This window comes from Emys orbicularis, chromosome 14 (assembly GCF_028017835.1).
Source record: "Emys orbicularis isolate rEmyOrb1 chromosome 14, rEmyOrb1.hap1, whole genome shotgun sequence".
Lineage (NCBI taxonomy): Eukaryota > Metazoa > Chordata > Testudines > Emydidae > Emys > Emys orbicularis.
The window spans coordinates 30,740,445-30,762,509 of record NC_088696.1 but is presented as its reverse complement, the minus strand read 5'-3'; the positions used below and the strand labels follow the sequence as shown (position 1 = coordinate 30,762,509).

The 22,065-nt window shown below is 39.6% G+C and overlaps 1 protein-coding gene across 1 annotated transcript in view; it reads right to left on the bottom strand.

Annotated features, from left to right (window-relative positions):
- FTO (FTO alpha-ketoglutarate dependent dioxygenase) overlaps nucleotides 1-22,065 on the bottom strand; it is a 345,022-nt gene that overhangs the window by 266,294 nt on the left and 56,663 nt on the right. The window contains exons 2-3 of the mRNA XM_065416387.1: nucleotides 13,228-13,305; nucleotides 3,284-3,938 (exon numbers count right to left, since the gene is read on the bottom strand). Of these exons, the coding sequence (XP_065272459.1) occupies nucleotides 3,284-3,938; nucleotides 13,228-13,305 (733 nt within the window). The remainder of the gene's footprint in view (nucleotides 1-3,283; nucleotides 3,939-13,227; nucleotides 13,306-22,065) is intronic.

The following is a 22,065-nucleotide window of genomic DNA, read 5'->3' as shown; positions in this document are numbered from 1 at the left end:
AGTTGTCTGATATCTTTCGGACAATGAGAGCTTCTTGGATGGAGAAGTGGGAAAAAAGTGTACATATTCAGCATTAATTGATAACGGTATTTGCTGCTTATTTAACCTTTTAAGAGTAGTAACTGTTTTTAAAAGTTTACCCATTTCCTTGGATTTGTGAAATTAAATGCTTGGGCTATTCCTGTATACTATGTAGCTTTACTGCAGAGAAATTCAATAAGACTACTGACAAACTGTACTTAGTAAATCTGGACAGGGAGAAACTTTTGTAACAGTGTAATGCCATCACATACCAGTGCAGTAAAGGTCATTTTATGCAAGGTATTAAGTGCCTCCTGGCAATTGCTGAGTGTCCTCAAATCCCCACTGATGTCACTGGAAGATAGTGGTGTTTGGCACCTATCAGGAGGTGCTGAGCACCTTGCAGAATCAGGTCCCAGTTTAGTAACATTTCCGTCTTAAAAAAAAAAAAAAAATCTTTTCTTGTCCTTCTGCATATTGTCTCCAGTTAAGCTATACTCCTTAGATTTCCAGGTCCTGCCAAGAGATCATTATTAACACATGTGTCAAAGTCAGGCTTTGAGATGCATTGGAGAAGAAAACGTACAAACTTCAAATCTGAAGTGATCTTCCCATTTTTAAAAAGTAAAATGATAAAATGGTTGGTATGGTCATGAAAATGGCTGATATTTGGAAGTTTTCACCTCTACTTTTAAATCCTTTAATGATTTTTAATTCTAAGCAGAGCCTCTCTTTTATACAGCTCACATTTTTTTTAAAAAGTAATAATATTCTCGCACAATGGTTGGTTAAAACCAACAGAATGTGTGCTAACAGTCTATATTACACTAAAAAACAGGTTAAAAGAATAAAGGGTCTGTTTTCAACCGAGGAACTCTTTTGTATTCTAACCCATACCTTGGTTTGGCCTTTGTAGTGGTTTTAAAACATGGGATGATCTTACTTATCCTATGTGCTGCACTCTGTGTAGGCACCATTGGGTAAAAGAAGAATCCAGAGGCAGCTTTTAATTATAAAGAAATGCAAGACCTTTTTCTTTATGGTTAACTCAAATATGGCTGAATATAAAGGGCCCAGTTTTCTCATCCACTTCCACAAGTAGGTTTACATTAACGCAGAGAGTGTTTCATGTGTTATGAGAGTGCATGAACACTTCCGCTTTGCCTCATGCTTGTGGTTCTCTTATTTAAATGGGTGTGTTTGTAACAACCCAAAATAGAGTGTTAATTTACTGGACATATAAGTATACGGCGGGGTGGCCAAACTTACTGACCCTCTGAGCCGCATATGCTAATCTTCAGAAGTTCGAGAGCCGGGGTGCGTCTGCTGGGGCTTGGGGCTTCAGCTGAAGCCTTGGGCCCCAGCAGGCGTGCCCCGCCAGCCTGAAGCTGCGAGACCCCCCCACCCCACTGGGCAGAAGCCCCTAGCCCACACCCCGCCACAGGGCTGAAGCCCCGAGCTCCCCCTCCCCAATCTGATAGGTGGAGAATGGGGGGAGATGTGGGGTTCTCCACGAGCCACACAAACTGTAAAAGAGCTGTACGTGGCTCGTGAGTTGCAGTTTGGCCACCCCTGCTATATGGTATATGTATACCATCCATATCACATATACAACTGGGGTGACATTTAGAAACATACTTTCATAAATAAATCAGCTTTGTTAGGTAATCCAGAAAAAAGTTCCTTATAAACATGGGCAAATGGGATACTTGGACAAATGGGATACTTTTATTAGCAGGGTGTACGTAGGGAGCGGGGGGGGGGGGGGGGAACAACTCCATTACAATGTAAATGTTATATAATAAGATGAGGACAGTTTAGGACAGGGGTCGGCAACGTTTGGCACGCGGCTCACCAGGGTAAGCACCCTAGCGGGCTGGGCCAGTTTATTTACCTGCTGACGCGGCAGGTTCGGCCGATCGTGGCCCCCACTGGCCGCAGTTCGCCGTCCAGGGCCAATGGGGGCAGCGGGAAGCGGTGCGGGCGTGGAATGTGCTGGCCGCAGCTTCCCGCCGCCCCCATTGGCCCAGGACGGTGAACCGCGGTTTGGCCAAACCTGCGTCAGCAGGTAAATAAACTGGCCCGGCCCGCTAGGGTGCTTACCCTGGCAAGCCGCATGCCAAACGTTGCCGACCCTTGGTTTAGGATTTTACATGAAGCGAGAAAATACATATAAAAATACCAGCAGCTGCCTATGCACTATGGTCCTGATCCAAAGCCCACTAAGTCAATGTGAGTCTTTTTACATTTCAAAGGGTACAGCAAAGCCCATAGTTTCAGTTTCTAATTATGAACTTGCAATGGATCATCAGCATCTAAAAATCACATAGATTAGCTGTCTATATTCTATCATTTGTGCCTGCAAGACTGGATGCCATTTTTGAAAAAAGTAGCCCTCAAATTAGATGCTAAAAGTTACCCAGCCTTAGATAGAATTATGTACTTTAAATACACGCACACACACACACCTTTTCTGTTTTCAACGGAGGACAAAGAGGCAAAAGGTATTTTAAACCATGAAAAACTGATAATTTTATTTTCATTGCTCTAGAACTATACATTTTACATAACTCACATTATGTTTGAATAGATTTTTAATAGAAGAGCCTGTATGAAGTGACATAAAACAAGTATTTACAATGGAAATCCTATCAGACACCCCTCCTCTTAAGTACAACAGTGCTGTTGAGTTCCAAGACAATGGAACAGTACAGCAGGCCTGGGCAAGAATTTATATAGTTCTCTGTAAACATAAGAATACCTTTATATAAAGCCAAGCCAGCATGTTCTTTGCAAAGAAAGGACAGTAGTAAAATCAGCATGAAGCAGAGCAAGTCCATATTTGACAAATCACTCTACTAAAGACAGTGATGTCAACTATAATAAAACATTTTACAGACTAGAAATATGCACCTGTGGGAACCTGGGATAGAGATTTGACAGATTTTGTTTTCTTGGCTCTTTATCAGCAAGTTAATTATAGCAACTTTTCAATCCACTTACAAGTACTATACATAGGGCCAGCTACAGTAAACACAGGTATATTTTGCTTGGGTAAAGAAAGGTAGAAGTGACAGTAGTGCTTACACATGAAAAGATAATGTTAATTACTATCATATATTCAGAAACCAGTGGCAAATCTAGACTAGCAGGCAGGTTTGCAGGTGTGTATGCTCATACAGTAAAACATAAAAAAGCTTCAGGGCATTAAAACATTTAGACCAATTGCCAAATCATATTGTGCTACCTCCCCACTACTCACCTTCACAGCTGTAACTGTACACAGCTACTGTTGACCTTTCAACCAGATTCTCATCATGGTGCCAGCTCACTGCCATATTCCCCATTCCAAAATAAGGCTCTTGTTTCAAGTACGGCATTTGTAGAGGATCCATATAATTCAATAAAGTCAAGTTATAAGATGTTCTATACTTCAGACTGGTGCAGTCATTCCTTGGTGTATAAAGACTGCTTTGATCTTCTAAGAGGGACCCCTTAATAAAATTAGAAAAATCCTGTTCTCTATCTGTGACAGCAGTATCTTCAGTTTCTTTGGTCCCAGATAAATTTTGTTCTTGCAAAGCCTGGACTGCTTCTATATTCAAGTAGTCATTAAGTTTGATTAAAGCTTTACAAGCTGTAAATAGTTCAGGATGGCAATATTTTATTTCATAATCCTCCATAGGCCATGGAACAGTAAATAGTCTTGTGTTCAAGTATTTGTAAGTGCATCCTGGGTTTCCAATTAATATACGAGATACTGGTGTAAGAAAATCTTTTCCTTTGATCCTAACAAGATCTTGGAAGAAACAATCATGTTTTTGCAAGGTCAAAAAGGCTTCTTGCACTATGTGATGAAGTTCTTGGGGTATCTTATCAGCTTTCCTGAGGAGGAGTTTGGAATATCTGGTCTTCCACTAAAAAATAAATAAATAAACAATTCATTATTTTTGTAAGAACCAGAACATATTTTAAATATCCAGGTATATATTTTTAAGGCTATGCTCATATTCACTGCAAAGTAAATCTAGAATGTGATGCAATAAGGAAGACATACTACTTTATATTTGTTTAGTACTTTAACATTATAAGGTACAAAACATACATACAGCATCTCTGAAATACATCAGCCAAGTGGGATGCTGCAAAAGCACATCAATAGAGGGAGGGAAAATTTTGGACAAAGACCACAAGGTAAGGAAGCCACATTGTAGACAGAACGCTGGCAAATTGGATCAGTTCCAATATTGACCTCAGGACTCTTACACTCCAGCTTAGTAGGAAGAAACAACCAACTCTAGAGAGACAGGGGCAGGGAGGGGAAAGGGTGACTACAGCTGTGCTGTGCAATTCCTTAATGGTGATGTGGGCAAAGCTTTGTAGCATTACTCTCCTGTATAATTCTTGCAACATTTTTATTAAGGTGATAGGAGCTTGTGAAAGGTGTCAAACTGACATTATCCTGTACAGTTAGTGCGTGTTTGTGCCATTTATGATTTTGGCCACCATTGTTTGTTTTAGGGAGATTAGTAAGCACAAATGCAGAGGTTTCCCCTCCCCACCACATTTTTATGGGTCAGGCTCTGTGGTTAAGATCTGCTTGTCATGCAGTAGTGTCTACAGCCAGGCAGTAGTGAAACTGCTAGGGCAGCTGGTGTTACATACAGCATTCCTGCCAACATAGGTGCATAGTTTACCATTAGATAACAGCACTTCCAAAAGGTTCGGATTTGTCTTAAAACAATTTAGCGCCGTTAGAGGGTGTGTGGCACAACATGTGCAGTAATCTGTACTATGTACATTTTCAATGTGTTTCTAGTTCTTTTTCAATTTTGGCATTTTCTAATTGTATCAGTCCAAAATCTCTTTTAACATGTAAACTAGTACTTAGATACCACTGTGGTGAATGTACATAAATGCCTATGTTGATTGGATAGATAGGATGTATTAGATATACACTGGCAACAGCCAACTGTTTGGAGTACATTACTTGGACACCAACCCACACGGAATAACGTTCAAACCAGAAATATACACATACGTATAACTGATGCTTTAAAAAGGGCCAATTTCACAAAGCTGAAAACAATTATGAGCCAAATTAGCTAGAAGAAAGAATTTGATGAAAAAAATTTGAGTAATAATAATCCTTAGCTTTTTATCAGTAGGTCTCAACTCACTTTACAAAGGAGTTCAGTATCATTACCCATAGTACAGAAAGGGAAACTGAGGCACAGAGGTGAAGCATCTTGCCCAAAGTTATCCAGCAGGCCAGTGGCTGAGCTGGGAATAGAACACAGGTCTCCTGAATCCCACTCTAATGATCTATCCACTAGGCTACACTGCTTCTCCATGATAATTTTATTTGATACCTAAAAATGCACAATAGAGAAAGAAAGCTACACTGGTTAAAAAACCAACCAGGCTTAGGGGAAAAGTGAATGCAACTATACAAAAAATAAAATATATTTCTCATCACGAACAAATGAAAAAAAGGGGAAGCTAATAGCAATGAACATAAATCAGAAGCTTGAAATTGTAGAAAATTGATTCAAGAAGCAAAAAACACACAAGGACAAATCAAGGGCCAGCAGAATTAAGGTCAATAAGGAGTTTTTTAAAATATATTAGGAACAAAAGGAATCCTAACCATGATACTGATCCATTGCTAGATAGAAATGGTACAATTGTCAATAATGCAGAAAAAGCAGAAGTGTCCAATAAATATTTCTGTTCTGTATTTGGTAAAAACCCATGTGATACATTTATATCATGATGATGGTGATGATGATGAAATACTTTCTATTCCACTAGTATCTCAGAAAGATGTTAAAACAGCAGCTACTAAAGACAGACTTTTTAAAATCATCAGGTCTAGTTTACTTTCATCCAAGAGTTTTAAAAGAGCTGGCTGAGGAGCAACTGAACCAGTAATGTTGATATTCTATAAATCTTGGAATACTGGGGAAGCTCCAGAGAACTGGAAGAAAACTAATGTTGTGCCAATATTTAAAAAGTTTAAATGGGATGACCCGAGAAATTATAGGCCTGCCAGCCTGATGTCATTTCAGGGCATTGTAATGGAATGGCTGATACAGGACTCAATTAATAAACAATTAAAGGAGGGTATGTAATTAATGCCAATCAACATGGGTTTATGGAAAATAGATCTTGCAAAAATAATGTAATATATTTTTGTTGACATTACACATTTGGATGATAGAAGTAATCATGTTGATGTAATATACTTAGACTTCTGAAAGGCATTTGACTTGGTACCACATGACATATTAACAAAATAGAACAATACAACTTTGACATGCCACACATTAAATGGATTAACAACTGGCTAACTTTTAATTTTAACTTGTAATTTTAAAAGTGGAATCATTATCAAGCAGCTGTGGTTTTAGTGGGATTCTACAAAGATAGTGTAGGCCAAGAACCAATCTAACATTTTTATCAATGACCTGAAAAAACAAAATTATTTCTGATAAAGTTTGCAGAGGACATAAAAATTGCGGGAGTGGTAAATAATGAAGAAGACAGGTCATTGATATTGAGCGATCTGGAGTGCTTGATAAACTGAGCACAGGCTAACAATATGCATTTCAATACTGCCAAAGGTAAAGCCATATCTCTAGGAACAAAGAATGCAGGCCATACTTGTGGATTCTATCCTGGGAAAGGGGGACTCTGCCAATTAATTTCAATTTTCACCACAAGAAAGGAATACAGTGCAGTTAAATTAAATCTTTAAGGTTATCAATCCAATGCACTAATAATTGGGCTGACCATTTGTAGAATAGGGCTGTACCTCCATCTAGTTTTTTTCCCTTTTATCAATCCAGGCAAAAATCAGCATGTCGTTCTTTATTAATAATCTAGTCACATTTTAAATGCATCCTTACATAACACTTAGAGCTTCGAACAAGAGAAAGTACATGGTTGCTTCTTAAAGGAACACTATTTTATTTAGATTTATAAAATATGAAGAGGTATCCATCCCAAGCTATAAGCAGCCTTGTATAACTTAATTTTCACAACACATAATAGGCTGCTTGTCCTACTCTAAGAAAAAAAAATACAAATATGCACAGCTGACATGATAAAATAAAATAATATCCCTTCTATATCAGCTCATTCCTTTCAAAATCCCTGGGAGAAAAAAATTGGACCTTGACATTGCTGCAGTTGTTACTGGATGTTAAATGATTGCAAATAGGATGGGAGTTGGACCATAACACAAGCTCTATCTAAGGATTTGATCCACACTGTGAAAAAAGTTTGTGAACCCCTATTATAGAGCAAGTGTCAGTCCATTATCTTTATATTTACTCTGCTGAAAAAAACAAAACAAAAGCCCAATCATTGCAGTCCCTCTGTGAGACATGTCAACAGTTGAGACCATTGCTGAACACTAAACTGGAAGACTGCTAGCTGCAACAGGGAATGCACAAAAAATACAGTACTAGTACAGCTGGGTTAAGCAACATTGAAAAATCTTCCTCTCAGGAACTGTAAGGTTATGACACCCATATAAATAAAGAGGAAATAATACAGTAAAATTCATCAGCAGCAAAGTTTTTTTTATTATTTTGTGCAAATATTTCGATGTATTATTTGAAACACTCTGGGATTCCCATTCTACACCTTGCAAACAGAGTATAGGTCTGAGATGCATCTTGCCTACCTAAAGAGAAGTGACTGTAAAGTATTTAAGGCCTGTAGAATGAACTGTTATCCTGGAACTCTGGGTAAAATTCTAAAAACACTTAATCGCAACAAAAGCACTTAAGCAACATGGATTTTTGTTTTGAGAACAGGATTTTTGTTGATGTTCCTGACCTGTGCCAAAGTTATTCAGTTTACAAACAGCGCTTTTTGAGTGAACACATCTAGTGGGAAAATGTGGTAGAGACTTTGATCAACATCCTGCATTTTTTGCATGTACAAACTGAAAGTTTTAAATACTAGGGAATGACTTAAGGGCTGGTGGGTTGTTCATCTTTGCACTGTGTGTGTTCAGTGTGTCTCTTTCCATTTGCATTTACTTTATATTCTGCTCCAAATTATGGTCTTAACTGGATTAGTTACAGACTTCCTACCTCCAGGCCTTGGTGTTTCTCATTCTGACAATTTAACCCTATTCACCCTTGGACAGAGGCTGCCAGTTCACTTAACACTGCCTTCACTGGTCCCTGCCACCAAGAAAGGGAAGAGTCCATCAAGCAACTGGGTCTAGCTTACTAGTACAATCTTTGGGCCAGAAGATACATCATCCTCTTTTTAGCCTGAGTTCCTGCTCAGCCAAGGAAAGAGCCTCTGTCTCCTGCCTGAACCAACAACAATCACATTCACAACCGCCTTTTCATCACCTAACCATCAAAGGTATAACTCAGGATCGGTTCTCTACCTAACTATATTTCCATCTTCTGTCTCTCCAAGTTTAAATGGTTAAACTTGATTTTGTAACTTGCTATTACACTTAGGTTTTGAAAATCATGTGTTATTAACGAGTTGAAATAGAAAGCATCCAAAGAACGCTATTTTAGCAATAACAATGGGGTTGCATTAGATACTATCTAACTGATTAATAAACCATGACACTATTGGGTGGTATACCTCTACCCCGATATAACGCTGTCCTCGGGAGCCAAAAAATCTTACTGCGTTATAGGTGAAACCGCGTTATATCGAACTTGCTTTGATCCACCGGAGTGCGCAGCCCCCCACACATTCCCCCCCCGGAGCGCTGCTTTACCATGTTATATCCAAATTCATGTTATATCGGGCCGGGTTATATAAGGGTAGAGGTGTAATTGTTAAAATTAATTTAATATATTGTATGCTAAAAGTTTCACATGATTATCCACAAAAATTCCCAAGGAAGCATTTTTTTAAAAACTGATTTCAGTGGGAACTGCAGGTACTCAGCAACTCTGACAATGAGTTGAGCTCAGCTGCTTGGAGAACAGAGCAGCAGCCAAGACCCAAAGAGCTAAGAAGATGACTACTTCCCCGCTTTCCTGGCACATGTGGGGAAGGAGACTCTGAGCTGGGCCACATGACTACTGAGCCCCATGAGCTGCTTGAAGAATACTGTGAAAAACAACATCAATAATAATCATTACTGAAAATAATTATTGAGGAATTTTATGTCAATGAGTATTTTCAACTCTGGGCCATATTTGTGTGTGTGTGTGCGTGCGCGCGCGCACATGAGGATGGAAATGAAGGCTATTTCATGGAGATAAAATATTTAATGCTACTACAGAATCTAGGGGTGCTTGTTGTAGTATTTAGTTCTTGCCACAAAATCTGATCCCATTGTGCACGGGTATATAAGGCTCTGCAAATAAGTAATGCTTAAGGAATAAATTAATGCTTTAGTAGTTCACTTGTGTAGCATCACTGCTGGATTTCTTTGCACAACTTTAACATAAGAGAAGCCCAAATTAGACTTTTATATTAATCAATAGCCAAATCACATGCATCATCATTACAAATTTAGGAAGGCGCTGTATATTTTAATACAGTTTTAAAAACACCATTAATCTACTGAAGTTGTTACATGAATCGCACGAGTAAAGTTTCAAGCAAAGAAATAACAAACAAAGAGAGGATGGAATTAAACAAGATGCTGCAAAGCAATTGGAAGTCTGAAAATACACATCTGAAAGGAAGATGCAGAGCTTATTCAAACGCACCAATATTTCACTCTCCTTTTAAAACATGGAGGTAATGTGTTCCACATTTCAATGTCAGCCAAATCAGAAGCATGTTACCTTTGGCTTGTGCACTAAGATTACATGCTTAAAAACTATTTTATCAATATTTCTTACATGGTGTCTTTAGAGTTCTACCCTAAAAAGCACACACTGGTATCTCAGAAGAAAACAGGAAGTGGAAACACATTTTAAACATATCATCTGAAAATACTGTTTGGTATTCTTTAAATCTCCAACCAGCCGTCATGCTATGCCCTGCACAAGGAAAGCATTAAGGGATCAGGAAACAGGGTAAACACTGAATTCTTATTGAACACCACCATGTTGGTTGAAAAGAATCATGTCCTGTATGCTGTCACTCTTACAGCAGGTGTTAAAGGTCAGTTCGTATTGATGCTGCTAGAAGTAGTTATGGCACTGATAACTTCAGGAATGAACATGAACATTCTGTGCTTAATTTTTCATATGTGTATTACATAAACAGTATTTAAAAATTAGCCATGTTGTGGCGTCTAACACATAATTTATTTTCAAGAGACATGATAACCCCACCACTGAAGCACCTGACTACAGCTGCAAACCAGTGAAGAGGTCCCCTGATAAGCAAGTTGACAGTTATATTTCACATCATGAGATGTTATGTTTCATTGAAGACATTTGGGAAATCCTCTGATTTATTACTATGATTTTTTTCTAGTGTTTTTCTCAGATGCTGTTCACAATTTGATTTCCAAAAGGGACATTGCTCTGGGTGAGGTTTGTGGTCCCATTCTAAAATCCCTGATCGGGAAAAATGCCCATTGAAAAGGAAGTGCAATGGAAGTACTTTTAAAGTAGGGACTTCGGGACTGTGCTCAGAATATATCTTCCTGCCTGTAGGCATGCAGCAGCTTTTGAATGATATTCTACCTAACCCTCCCAACATCATTTTGTTCAAACCACATTGCTCACAAGTGGGGGATTCTTAAGTAAGACAGGTCGTTCAAAACAAGGAAAGCCATACAGACTAACCTACAGTACATCATCATGCATTTTGTTTTATTTTGGGTATGTCTTCACTATCGGTCGGATCGGCAGGCAGCAATCGAACCAGCGGGGATCGATTTATCGCATCTAGTCTAGACGCGATAAATCGATCCCCGAGCGCTCTCCTGTCGACTCCTGTACTCCAGCTCGGTGAAAGGCGCAGGCAGAGTTGACGAGGGAGTGGCAGCAGTTGACTCACCATAGTGAAGACACCATGGTAAGTAGATCTAAGTACGTGGACTTCTGCTACGTTATTCTTAGATCGATTGTTTTCTATAGTCTCTCCCTTTTTTCCCATTTAAGTACATGTAGGTACTATGGAAATAACATTAGTGGTAGGAGCAGAACTTTGTGACATCCACAGCAGCTATTTAAGTAAGAATTTAAAATTCATATCATGGTTATTAAATGAAAGGTGTTTGTGATGTTTATCGTTACCACATATATGTGCAAATGCACATGCATGCACACACAAACTAAACAGGAGGCATATTTTATGTACATACATTGCAAACTTACTCAGTATAATCCTTCCAAGGCTATAACAGTTCAGTTGTTATCTCACCTTCTGGCAATCAGTTCTACCCATGTTAATTTGGTGCTTGATCCAACGCCCACTGATGTCAATGGGAGACTTTCAGTTGACTTTGTGTAAGATCCTTGATCTTTTCAATAGCACTAATTACTTTAATTTGGTCTAATTTGATTGCTTAACTTCTTCCCAAAGCCCTTCTACCTGTATGGATGCTGTGAGACTCCACGTGGCAGCCTCAGCTCAACCATGTCTTTCCCGGTCACCTCTACAGGGAAGGGCTAGGGAAGTGTGGAGGACACACAGCTAGGCTCAAGCTATCAGGCCCAGACGCTGGTTTAAAAGGAAGTGGAAACAGACAGTAGGGGATGTAACAGGATCAAGGAAGGAGAAAATGGTGATTGGCTCAGACCCTAAAAGGGGCAAGAACTTTTACTGAACATTGGTGAGACCCTGAAAAGTCTGTTTGCTGTTTTGGTTTGGTTTGGGAGAAGGACGCTAACAAGAAAAGCACTCCATAATAGTGCTTTTCTTGTTGGTAGCGAGTTTATCCACCATGTGTTTTATTACTATTTATATTACAGTAAAGGCTCCAATAGGATCTCTGTCCCATTGTGCTAGGCACTGTACAAATATGTAAAAACAGACAAAGCCCCAAAGACCTCAAAACAGATGAGAAAGACAAAGGAGAGAAGAAAGGAAATATTATCATCCCTTTTTTACAGATGGAGAGTAAGGCACAGAAAGATCAAGTGACTTGCCCAAGATCACACAGGAAGTCTGTGAAACTGAGCCAGGAGTTGAACCCAGACCACCCTTTCTCTCTGCAATGTGGAAAGCTGCCATCTTAAAATTCTTCTTGTACATGAGCTCCTGCAAAAAAATACCCTCCCTTCCTGCAGCACAAGACCAAGGCTGTTTTTTTGCTACTATATGCATCTTTGAGCCACATGTCAATACAAGAAAGTTGACACGGCTGTAATGTAGGAACTCTTGCTATAGTTGTTCAGGCTAAGTAAGAGATTCCTTTTTATGTCTTTCATCTTACTGAATGTGTTCCAACCTCGTTTGACTGAACTTACAATTCTTTCCACATGTTTTCTATTTGACCTGAGAAAGGTCCAAGATACACGTAGCAGTATTCTTCTAGCTCTTTAATGCTATGCCTCTGTATACTAATTTGGTTTAGTTATGTGACTATTGGGCCTGTTTTAGCTTTCCTTAAATTTCATTTGAGGCATGCGTTCTGGCTTTTGTAGTTCAGGTTCTATGCCAGGTTTTAACCATTGTGTATTGTTTGTGACTAGAATTATAAGCATAATTAAGCCACATATTCTAAATCTCATTTTTAAAGCCTCTTCATCTCTGCCAAATCCAGTCTACAGAACATGTTCTCTATATGATTTAAGTCATGAAGACCTCTGAAAGAACAGTGACTCCTGGTGCTCTTTTTACTCCAGTCAAGCATGAGATATTGCAAATCAACGTCATACAATTCACTTGACCACAAATTACAAGAAAACACAAAAACAGAAAGTTCTTTATATGTTATGTGAGCTTTTACTTTAAACAAAGATTAAAAAGGAGATTTTTAGAGCTACCATTTACAAGTGTGAACTAAAGATCAAATGGTAAAATCCTGGTCCTGTTGAAGTCAATGGCAAAACTCCCATTGACTTCAGAAGGATTTCACACCAAGGTTCCTGATTCTGCTCTGTCCTGAGTGCTGAAGAATCTCACCCTTCACTTCATACACCAAGACCCCACCTATGTCAGTCCTCAGAAAGGAATTAGAAGAAGTGACATTTTAGTCTTGTCAGCTCTAATAGTGGACCAGTAAATAAAGATTGGTTTGCTGTTTGATAAGAATGCCCAATCAAGTTTACTATAAATAAGGTTAAAAATAAGATACAATACCAGTTGGTGGAATTCGGCATCTCTAGGTGTCAGATATGGAAGCCAACTCTCTCCAAGTTCTTCAAGAAGCTTTTGTTTCTGTTTAAAAAAAAAAAAAGTATGACATGAAATTAGTCAAAGAAGCCAGCAGCAGTTAAATAATAAACTAGTTGCATTAGGAATATAAAAAATATAGAAAGTTAGTATTGTTTCACTAGCCAAAATTTAAGAAAACACATCTTAAATAAACAAGGAGAAGTAGATGCAACCTCATCTTAATTGAGTTTCCCCAATTTCAGTTGAGTATTTCAGAGGATTAAATACAGTACTTTTTGGTATCCTCATTTCTTCCTTAGGAGAATCTCCCTTACTATACTAAAAAAGTACACTCATCCTTAAAGGTTCTGCAGAACTTTGCCTGGTTTAAATGCTGAATCTTGTTTATTTCTTTGCTTTTCTTTGTTTTCTGCTTCAAATTCTGGGTTTAATGGATGTAAACCCTTGTGTACCCCAGGCTGTGGTTTATTAACAAACTCTAAACAATCCTGAATTTTGTTTTAGACTGTCTCTCATATAGTGTCTGTTCGTTCCCGCCAATCAGAAAAGAAAAGGAAACTTCGTCTTCTTTACCTCGTCTCCAATCCAATCTTCCAACTTGACTTCATGTGGACCAGGAAATCTGCCTGCCCAAGGAAATAGCTTCATATCACAGTTGTGGCTCATAGTCACCTACCACCTGACTGTAAAAAAGAAGAGCTTCCCCCTCCTTTTCCTTCTCATGTTTTTTCTTTCATCTTTGTTTTTTCTGAGTGGCTGGGGCAATTAATTTGACAGAACTAACAGCTTTCTGAGTAAAATGAGAATGTTTTGGTTGTAATCTACTTAATATTTCTATCATTTAAGAAAAAGATTAAGAAAAGCAGGTTTGTAACCTGTAATTTTCCTCCATGTATGTCTTAATAAAATAGATAGCTGACACTGTGTGTGTTTATTATGGAGTTAACACCATAGACCATGAAAGAGAGAGAGTTTGGCACTAGCCATAGAGTTTTTGAAGCAATAATTTTTAAACCATGACAGACCAATGTACATTCCACTCCATCAGTCAAATTCCATCTTTGCCTGAACCGGATATAAGAGGAGAATATTGAGAAAGTGTAAGATTCTGCTCAACATTCCTGGTCAATATTTCCTTTGCCTCTCCTAGTGCATCTCATCTGTGTCTCTCTTTTACCTTTTAAGGACTGTATCTTGTGCAGTACTGAGCATATCACTGCTCATTAACAAATAATTAATAAAAATTATATTGATACTAACAGCAGTTAGAAATGCCACAAGAGGCTAAAAGTTAGCCTTAACATTTGAATACTTGGATACAAGGGGCTTCAAATCCTTAATATATTTCTTCTTTAAATATTTTCCACCATATAAACACAACTATGAGAAATATTTACTTTTTTTGCATATTAAAAATGTTCATGTGGTACAAGAAAAAAGTATGTGTATGAAATCAGATATGTAATACATTTTATAACAATGTTAAAACTGTGAAACAAATCAAAAAGCTCACATCAAATTAAAAAAATCAAAATTAGTAGTTACACTTTCTAATTCTCCTAGTCCATTCCTCTGCCACTGAAAGGATATTCCCTACACCCCTACAGTTCTTTCTCTAGTCTTAATCTGGCTTTTACTACTTCCCGCTTAGAATATTTCACAGGCTACAAGGTTTCTTTGTCAAGAAGATTTTCTTGATATTCACTAAATTTCCCTTTTTATAATCACATCCCATTGCTCCTGGTTAATGTGTCCCATGTACTATCCTAAACTGATCCTCCCCATCCTGGTATTTGCATCTGAGAAGAATGAAAATATTACACAGACCAATCTCTGATCTTATAATAAAAACAGAGACAAAACAAGCTAAACTATTAAGAACACAAATGCAATGCTAGGGTATAAAAGACAAAATATAAATTTTCACTATTGTTGTCCTGAGGTTATAGCGTAAGGCAAGTAAAGAGTATGCTTCACTTGTGGAGGGGAACACTGAAGTATTATGGCTATCAGGTTGGTCAGACAGTCTGAACCAAAAGCAGGTAGCACAGACTAATAACATCACCACTGACATTAACTGATCCTAACTAGACTGACAAGAACAGCATTGACATTTACAAACTAGAAATGTACTCTGATCTCTCAGTCTATAGTTTTCTTTGGGAACACTTGATAAACTGACAATGAGTCATTGGTGAAACCAAGCAGAATGTAATTTTAGATTAAGTTGGCAAACATGTTAGTGTGCTGCATATTCCCAAACAGTCATTCTTTTATGTTACAAAAAACATTGTATGACTTTTATGTTAACATTATTTATTACATTGAAAACAGTAGGCTGCCTTTGCTGACTTTGAAACATACACTTATAACTCTTTTCTTGTTTGTACAATAAAAGTATATTAAACTAAACAAAAATCAGAATGCAAGGCTAGCAGACAGAGGAGGAGAAACACCTCTGACAATTTTTTTGTCAAATGCCAAGCTCTTGGCAAAAGCACACAACATTAAAATGCACTCTTGAGTGTGGGTAGTACTCGCTCACATTTGATTGTCAGATCTGGCTAAGTGCTGCTCCTCAGCTTGATGTACAGACAAATACACACAGCTGGGTGGTATAACACACTGCTCTTCTCATATACAAGAAGCTGTCTCATAGATGTCAAATACATCAAGCTACTCACAAATTCCTCCAAAATATATAAAAAAAGAGAAAAAATCAAAGACCCAGCTATACCAGCTGGCTGTAGACTAAGTATAAGGAGTGTTACATAAGTGGTGTATTTACAGCAACTTCAGCAGGTGCAGAAAAGGTGGAAAGATCTTTTAAAAATGTAACATTATCCATTACTAAGTAGCTTAAAGAGACATTTTTTCTACATCTGACTCCTTAAAATTCTTTGTAATTAACAAGACCTTAGAAACAGAATATTGATATCTGGTTTCAAATAAAATCTCTGCTTGTGTCTTCCAATTGGCTTTTATACTGAGACTGTCTGTTGACATGTGGGGATTATGTCTTGCTTAGATGCATCATCATCATGTACTTGCACTGCTCTGGAAATCTATATACGCCTGCTCCTCTGTCTTCTGAGATAGGAGTGGATCTCTGTGTAAATACATTTCATGGATTGCTATGACTGTTAAGAGACATTATTTAGGTGTGGAGCTGAGTACAGAACTGGAAGCCAGGAACACCTGCATTCTAAACCCAACTCTAACATTTGTAATAAACTGGCATTATGCACACGTGTGTTCTTAGTGACTGGCTCATAGTGAGGATAAGGAATGTACTACCACCAGTTAAGCGAGCTCTCTGTTAGCTTCAATGATAGAGGACCGTGTTTTTGTGCAACTTTCTCCATGCAATTTCTGTATGTCTATATCCCTTTACTAGCAATGAGTTAATGTACCAGTAGCCGTTGCTAAGATCCACAATGAGATGTGGAATCCATCTCCATAACTACACGCCTATTTGTTGACAGCAGGAACAGTAACTGGTGCAGAGAAATGCCCTGTCTGTTACATAATCAGGGAGTGTAATGAAGGTGCAGCAAAAGTACACTGCCTGACTTTACATTCTGAAATATTATATACCTGGTTAACTGTTTACCAATTAAGCAGTTCAAGGGGAACACTTAGTGACATTCTCCAGCCAGGCAGCATGGCTGTACAAAAATTATCTGCCTAATGTATCATCATGCAAGGCATCAATACCATTTCCAAATAGATTTCCTTTCCTCTTACTTGTAAAACTACACAACACATAAGAACCCTATTCAGTGTATGTGCTATGAAAACTAAGCACGGACTAGTTTTTCAAATGAAAATTCCCCACCTGTGCAAACACCATCATACAGGAAAGCCAGAAGATTGTAAAGTACCTCCAAGTTACAGACCAAGACCGTGGTTTGAACCCGTACTGTAGATCATATTTAGACATATGATGTTACAAGAATTTCGAACCATAAAATATCTTTAGAAATGAAAGAAGCACAAGTTAAATTTTGCAATGTAGCATATGATATATGTATCATTCATTGAAAAGATGATATTTTTCTCACACAAATAGTCTCAATGACATCAAGGCAAGCAAGATTTGCCTCTTAATGGGGAATTTAAATTTGGATTAGGGTGTTCTAAAATAATTAGGAGAAAAGAACCATGCCGCATCATTACGGCTCTCTCTTCTGTCACTCTCAAATGCAATTTTAAAGGTGCCTATCATCTTTGTATCTAAGCGCTGAGTACAACAGGTATCTCCACTTTTGAAATAAGTTAAACAACAGAAGTGAAATACTTGGCTATTACAAATAATTAACATTAAATTGTTACCATGCCCTTGTAGAAATGACAGCTATCAAATTTGTTGACAGTTACAAGAGGATGATATACAACCACAGAAATGGGTGGGCACTGCTTGAAACAGGATTAATATGACCAAACTGAATGACCCAAACTAACTCCAAAGAGTGATCAATTTACCAAAAAAAAAAAAAAAAAACACGAAAATCTGGTCGGTGAGTTAAAGATAGCCCTGGGCATTCTGCTGCCATGCATTTCTCACATATGCAGGATGGTACTAGAGAAAAAAGATCAGTTTCACTACACCAAGTAATCTCTCTGGACATGAAGCAAGACCACATACACATGTAATAAGTCAGCCATACACTTCCAAAATATACTCTACAAATAACTATTCCTTCTAAATGTTAAGAACTATTGATTTATAGCGATGTACCAACCTTTGACCTTAATGAGTCAGACAGCCAAAATCCCATATAACATTTTGAAAATACAGGAGATGAAGTTTAAACAAACTAAGGGCTTGTCTACACTCACCAGAGGATCGACGCTGCAGCGATCGATGCATCAGCGGTCAATTCAGTGAAGACCCATCGACGTTGCATAGTGTGGACCCCGTGGTAAGTAAATCTAAGCTACATCGATTTGAGTTACACTATTCACATAACTCAAATTGTGTAGCTTAAATCGACTTTTCCCTTTAGTGTAGACAAGGCCTAAGATTCTGAGGCCTTGTCTACACTATGCCTGAAAGTTGATCTAAGCTACACAATTTGAGTTATGTTAATAGCGTAACTCAAGTCAACATAGCTTAGATCTACTTACTGCAGAGTCTACACTATGCGATGTCGACTGGAAACATTCTCCCGTCGACTCCCCGTACTCTTCTCAATCTGGTGGAGTACAGTAGTCAACGGGAGAGTGATCGGCGGTCGATTTAGCGGATCTTCACTAGACCCGCTAAATCGACCACCGGTGCATTGATCGCCGCAGCGTCGATCCTCCAGTAAGTGTAGACAAGCCCTATAAAAGCATGAGCGAGAAAGTGGATTTTCCTTCCACCAATACCCTCCTCACTGTTCTCTGAGCAGGATCTGCAGAGCAATGCACTCCTGGACTGAGAGATCACTCTCATCATATGAATCATTCAGGAAAGCGTTTGGATTTTTCTCTCTTTGACGTGCAGGTGACCTTTGAGAGAAATGGAGGCATGAGATGAGTAAAGGGCCACTATTGGTCTTAAATTGGAGAATACACCAGTGCTACTACATCCAATACTGCAAGTAAAGGAGGAGACAGAAAACTGATTGAATGGGAAAAAAAGTCCCTGTTGATTCTGCTCAGAAAATTACAAAGGAATAAGGGCAAAGGGAATAAGAGAAGACATCCACCCATCTGTACATAGGTGAGTAAAGCCAATGATGCCTGTCTGCTTGGCAGTTGGCATCCTCTCTCTCAGATGCACTAATTTAAGACTAGATAAAGGAAGGTGATTTACCCCAGGCTGGCTGGGAGCACTGGCAGTACCAGAAGGCTCCTGCAAACATTGACTATGCCAACTGAGATATTGTGGGTGAGGAGGTGACAATGGACCCACTGAACAAGTACCAATGAAGCAGGCAGCTAATTCTTGGTCCTCTATTGAGAGGAAAGGGCTGTTTGCCTGAGTTAACAGCAGGAGAAGCTGCTGTCCACAGAAAGTTATGCTCATCCTTCCACATCATTTAGAAAGGGAATTCTCATGATTTAAAAAAAAAAAAATACCCCACTCTGAAATCCCCACATCAAACCCTTTCCTTCGGTCCAAGCACACACCTGCCTATTCTCAACTTATGATTGGCGGCATGCAGAATAAAGTAAAGATCTGTCACATCTCAGAAGAAAAAAGCATTTAGGCAGCTGTTACAAAAATAATGAAATGACCCAAGTACAATATTAATCCTATTGTCGCATATTCTTAACCGTTCATCATCCTGTTCCCTGTTATTTTCACATAAAATCTTGCATAAATCTTTGATGGTTTTTTTCATATATGCTGTATATCTCTGAAACATACAGGGAATAGGAGTCTCCTATACAATTAAACTATGAATAATTATAGAGTAAAAAATGGAGGTGTATGGATACCAACCCATAAACATAAGCTATTTATTTTCTGTACAGGTGATTAAAAGGTATTTTGAAATTGCATAAAGGGCCAGACCGTGGCCCATCCTGCATGTCAACACAAGGCAGCAAAAGGGGGTGTAAGATTAGATTGTTGCCACTTACACACAGGGAGAATGGATGCTCAATAAAACCTCTATGTCCCCACCTTTGCACAGGTGGGTGGAAAGTGGCAAGAGAGGACAGAGCCTGGACTCCATACCCCAGCATTTGTAGCAGTATAATTTTGGCAGTGCTTTGGGGAGCAGACACTGCGACACGCACAGACCTGTTGCAAGGTACCACCTCCTTAGAGCATAGGATGTAGGTGATACTGTGACTCCCCAAGTCACCATCTCACTCCTGGGTTGCTCCAGAAGCAGCGAAACAAATGCACTGCCTCTTACTAGGGGCAGAATCACAAACTGACTGCTTAGTCCAACGTTTATTTAATAAATATTTTGAAAGAAGCATTCCAGTTAGTTTAATTTATCCAACAAGTGTCTCGGAAAGTTAACAAAGTCCCATTTTGTTATGAAGGTTTCTTGACATAGGTACTGATTATAATAATGAGCTTTGATTGTAATTTCATCAGTTCATGTTTAATGTCATTGAGGAGTGTGTACTTTAAGTCCTTTTAGTTTACTCTTTCAAATCTGTAACTATTGAAAATGTACTTGAGCTGACTTGTCTGATAGAAAGTAAATAATACTAATTGCAAAGTAACAATTCTGCATATTCAGATTCACCCATGCTTGCAATCTAATTTAATTTTCTGAATCACAACCTAACTCATGTTATAATGACCTTCAGTCCGTAATCTAACTGCTGCCTAAATTTTATTTGGATTGGATTATTCATTTTTCAAATGAAGAGATGAGATACTCCTAAACATATTCCCTCAGGATGTCACAGCCTTAAAATAGGGAAAGACAGAGATAAGAGAGATGAGAATTTAATCCAGACAGAGTTTCTCACCTGAGGGCCTGAATCTCCCTTTTCCTTTGGCAGATGGGAACAGGCCAGTGTTGGATTGCAGCAGAAAGTGCAAATGGGAAAACACAACTGTAGGCATGTTTCCCATTCTGAGAGCCCACAGAAATCCCTTTGTGTGAATTCCACGCATTCTGAGATCATAATGAAGCAGTTAGAGGGGCAGCGAGACATGGCTGTATTAACTGCTCTCTGTGTGTTTTACTGGAATGCCCAGTCGAAAAAGGGCCATGGCGGCTCCGGTCAGCACTGCTGACTGGGCCGTTAAAAGTCCGGTTGGCGGCACAGCAGGGCTAAGCCAGGCTCCCTTCCTGCCCTGGCTCCACGTGGCTCCCAGAAGTGGCCAGCACGTCTGGCTCATAGGTGCAGGGGCGGCCACGGGGGCTCTGCTCAAGCGCCACCTCCGCAGCTCCCATTGCCGGGAACTGCGGCCAATGGGAGCTGTGGGGGTAGTGCTTGCAGGCAAGGGCAGCGCATGGAGCCTTCCTGGCTACCCCTGCGCCTAGGAGCCAGATGACATCATCACTTCCAGTAGCCACCTCAGGTAAGCACTACCTGGAGCCCACACCCTGCACCCCCTCCCGCACACCAACTGCTTGCCCCAGCCCTGAGCCCCTTTCTGTATTCACAACTCCTCTGCCCCAGCCTGGAGCCCCCTCCTGCACCCCAAACCCCTCATCCCTGGCCCCTCCCCAGAGGCCATACCCCCAGCAGAAGCCCTCACCTCCCCCGCTCCCCAATCCCCTGCCCCATCCTGGAGCCTCCTCTTGCACCCTGAACCCCTGATTTCTGGCCCCACCCCAGAGCCCGTACTCCCTGCCCCAGCCGGGTGAAAATGAGCAAGTGAGCGAGGATGGGGAGAGCGAGCGACGGAGGGAAGGAGTGAGTGGGGTGCAGGGCCTCGGGGAAAGGGTGGGGCAGGGGGCGTTCAGTTTTCTGCAATCAGTCAGAAAGTTGGCAACCCTAGGTTTTACACTCCTCTGAGAAGAGAACAGTGAATTAGGCCACAGTTCAGCAAAACACTTAAGTATATCCTTAAGTCTCATTGACTTCAATGACGCCTTACTGAGGAGGAAGAAAGGGGGAAGGAACCGACAGAAGCAAAACTCCCATGGGAGATGCTAGCAGAGGGAGGTGGGGGCCTGTCATCAGCATGAAAGGAAAGTCCATCCCCAGAAATGGCATTGCTTAGACAGCCTTGTGTTTTGTTTTCCCATAGGTCATCAGAAATTGTGAGGTATGTAAGCTGTGTCCGTGTCCCCACCCTGAGGATGCAAACACCTCTCCCCTGGCGAAGACGACTGCCTCAACTCCATGAAGCGAACTCCTCTGAGTTTTTGAATGTGTCTCTCCCACACT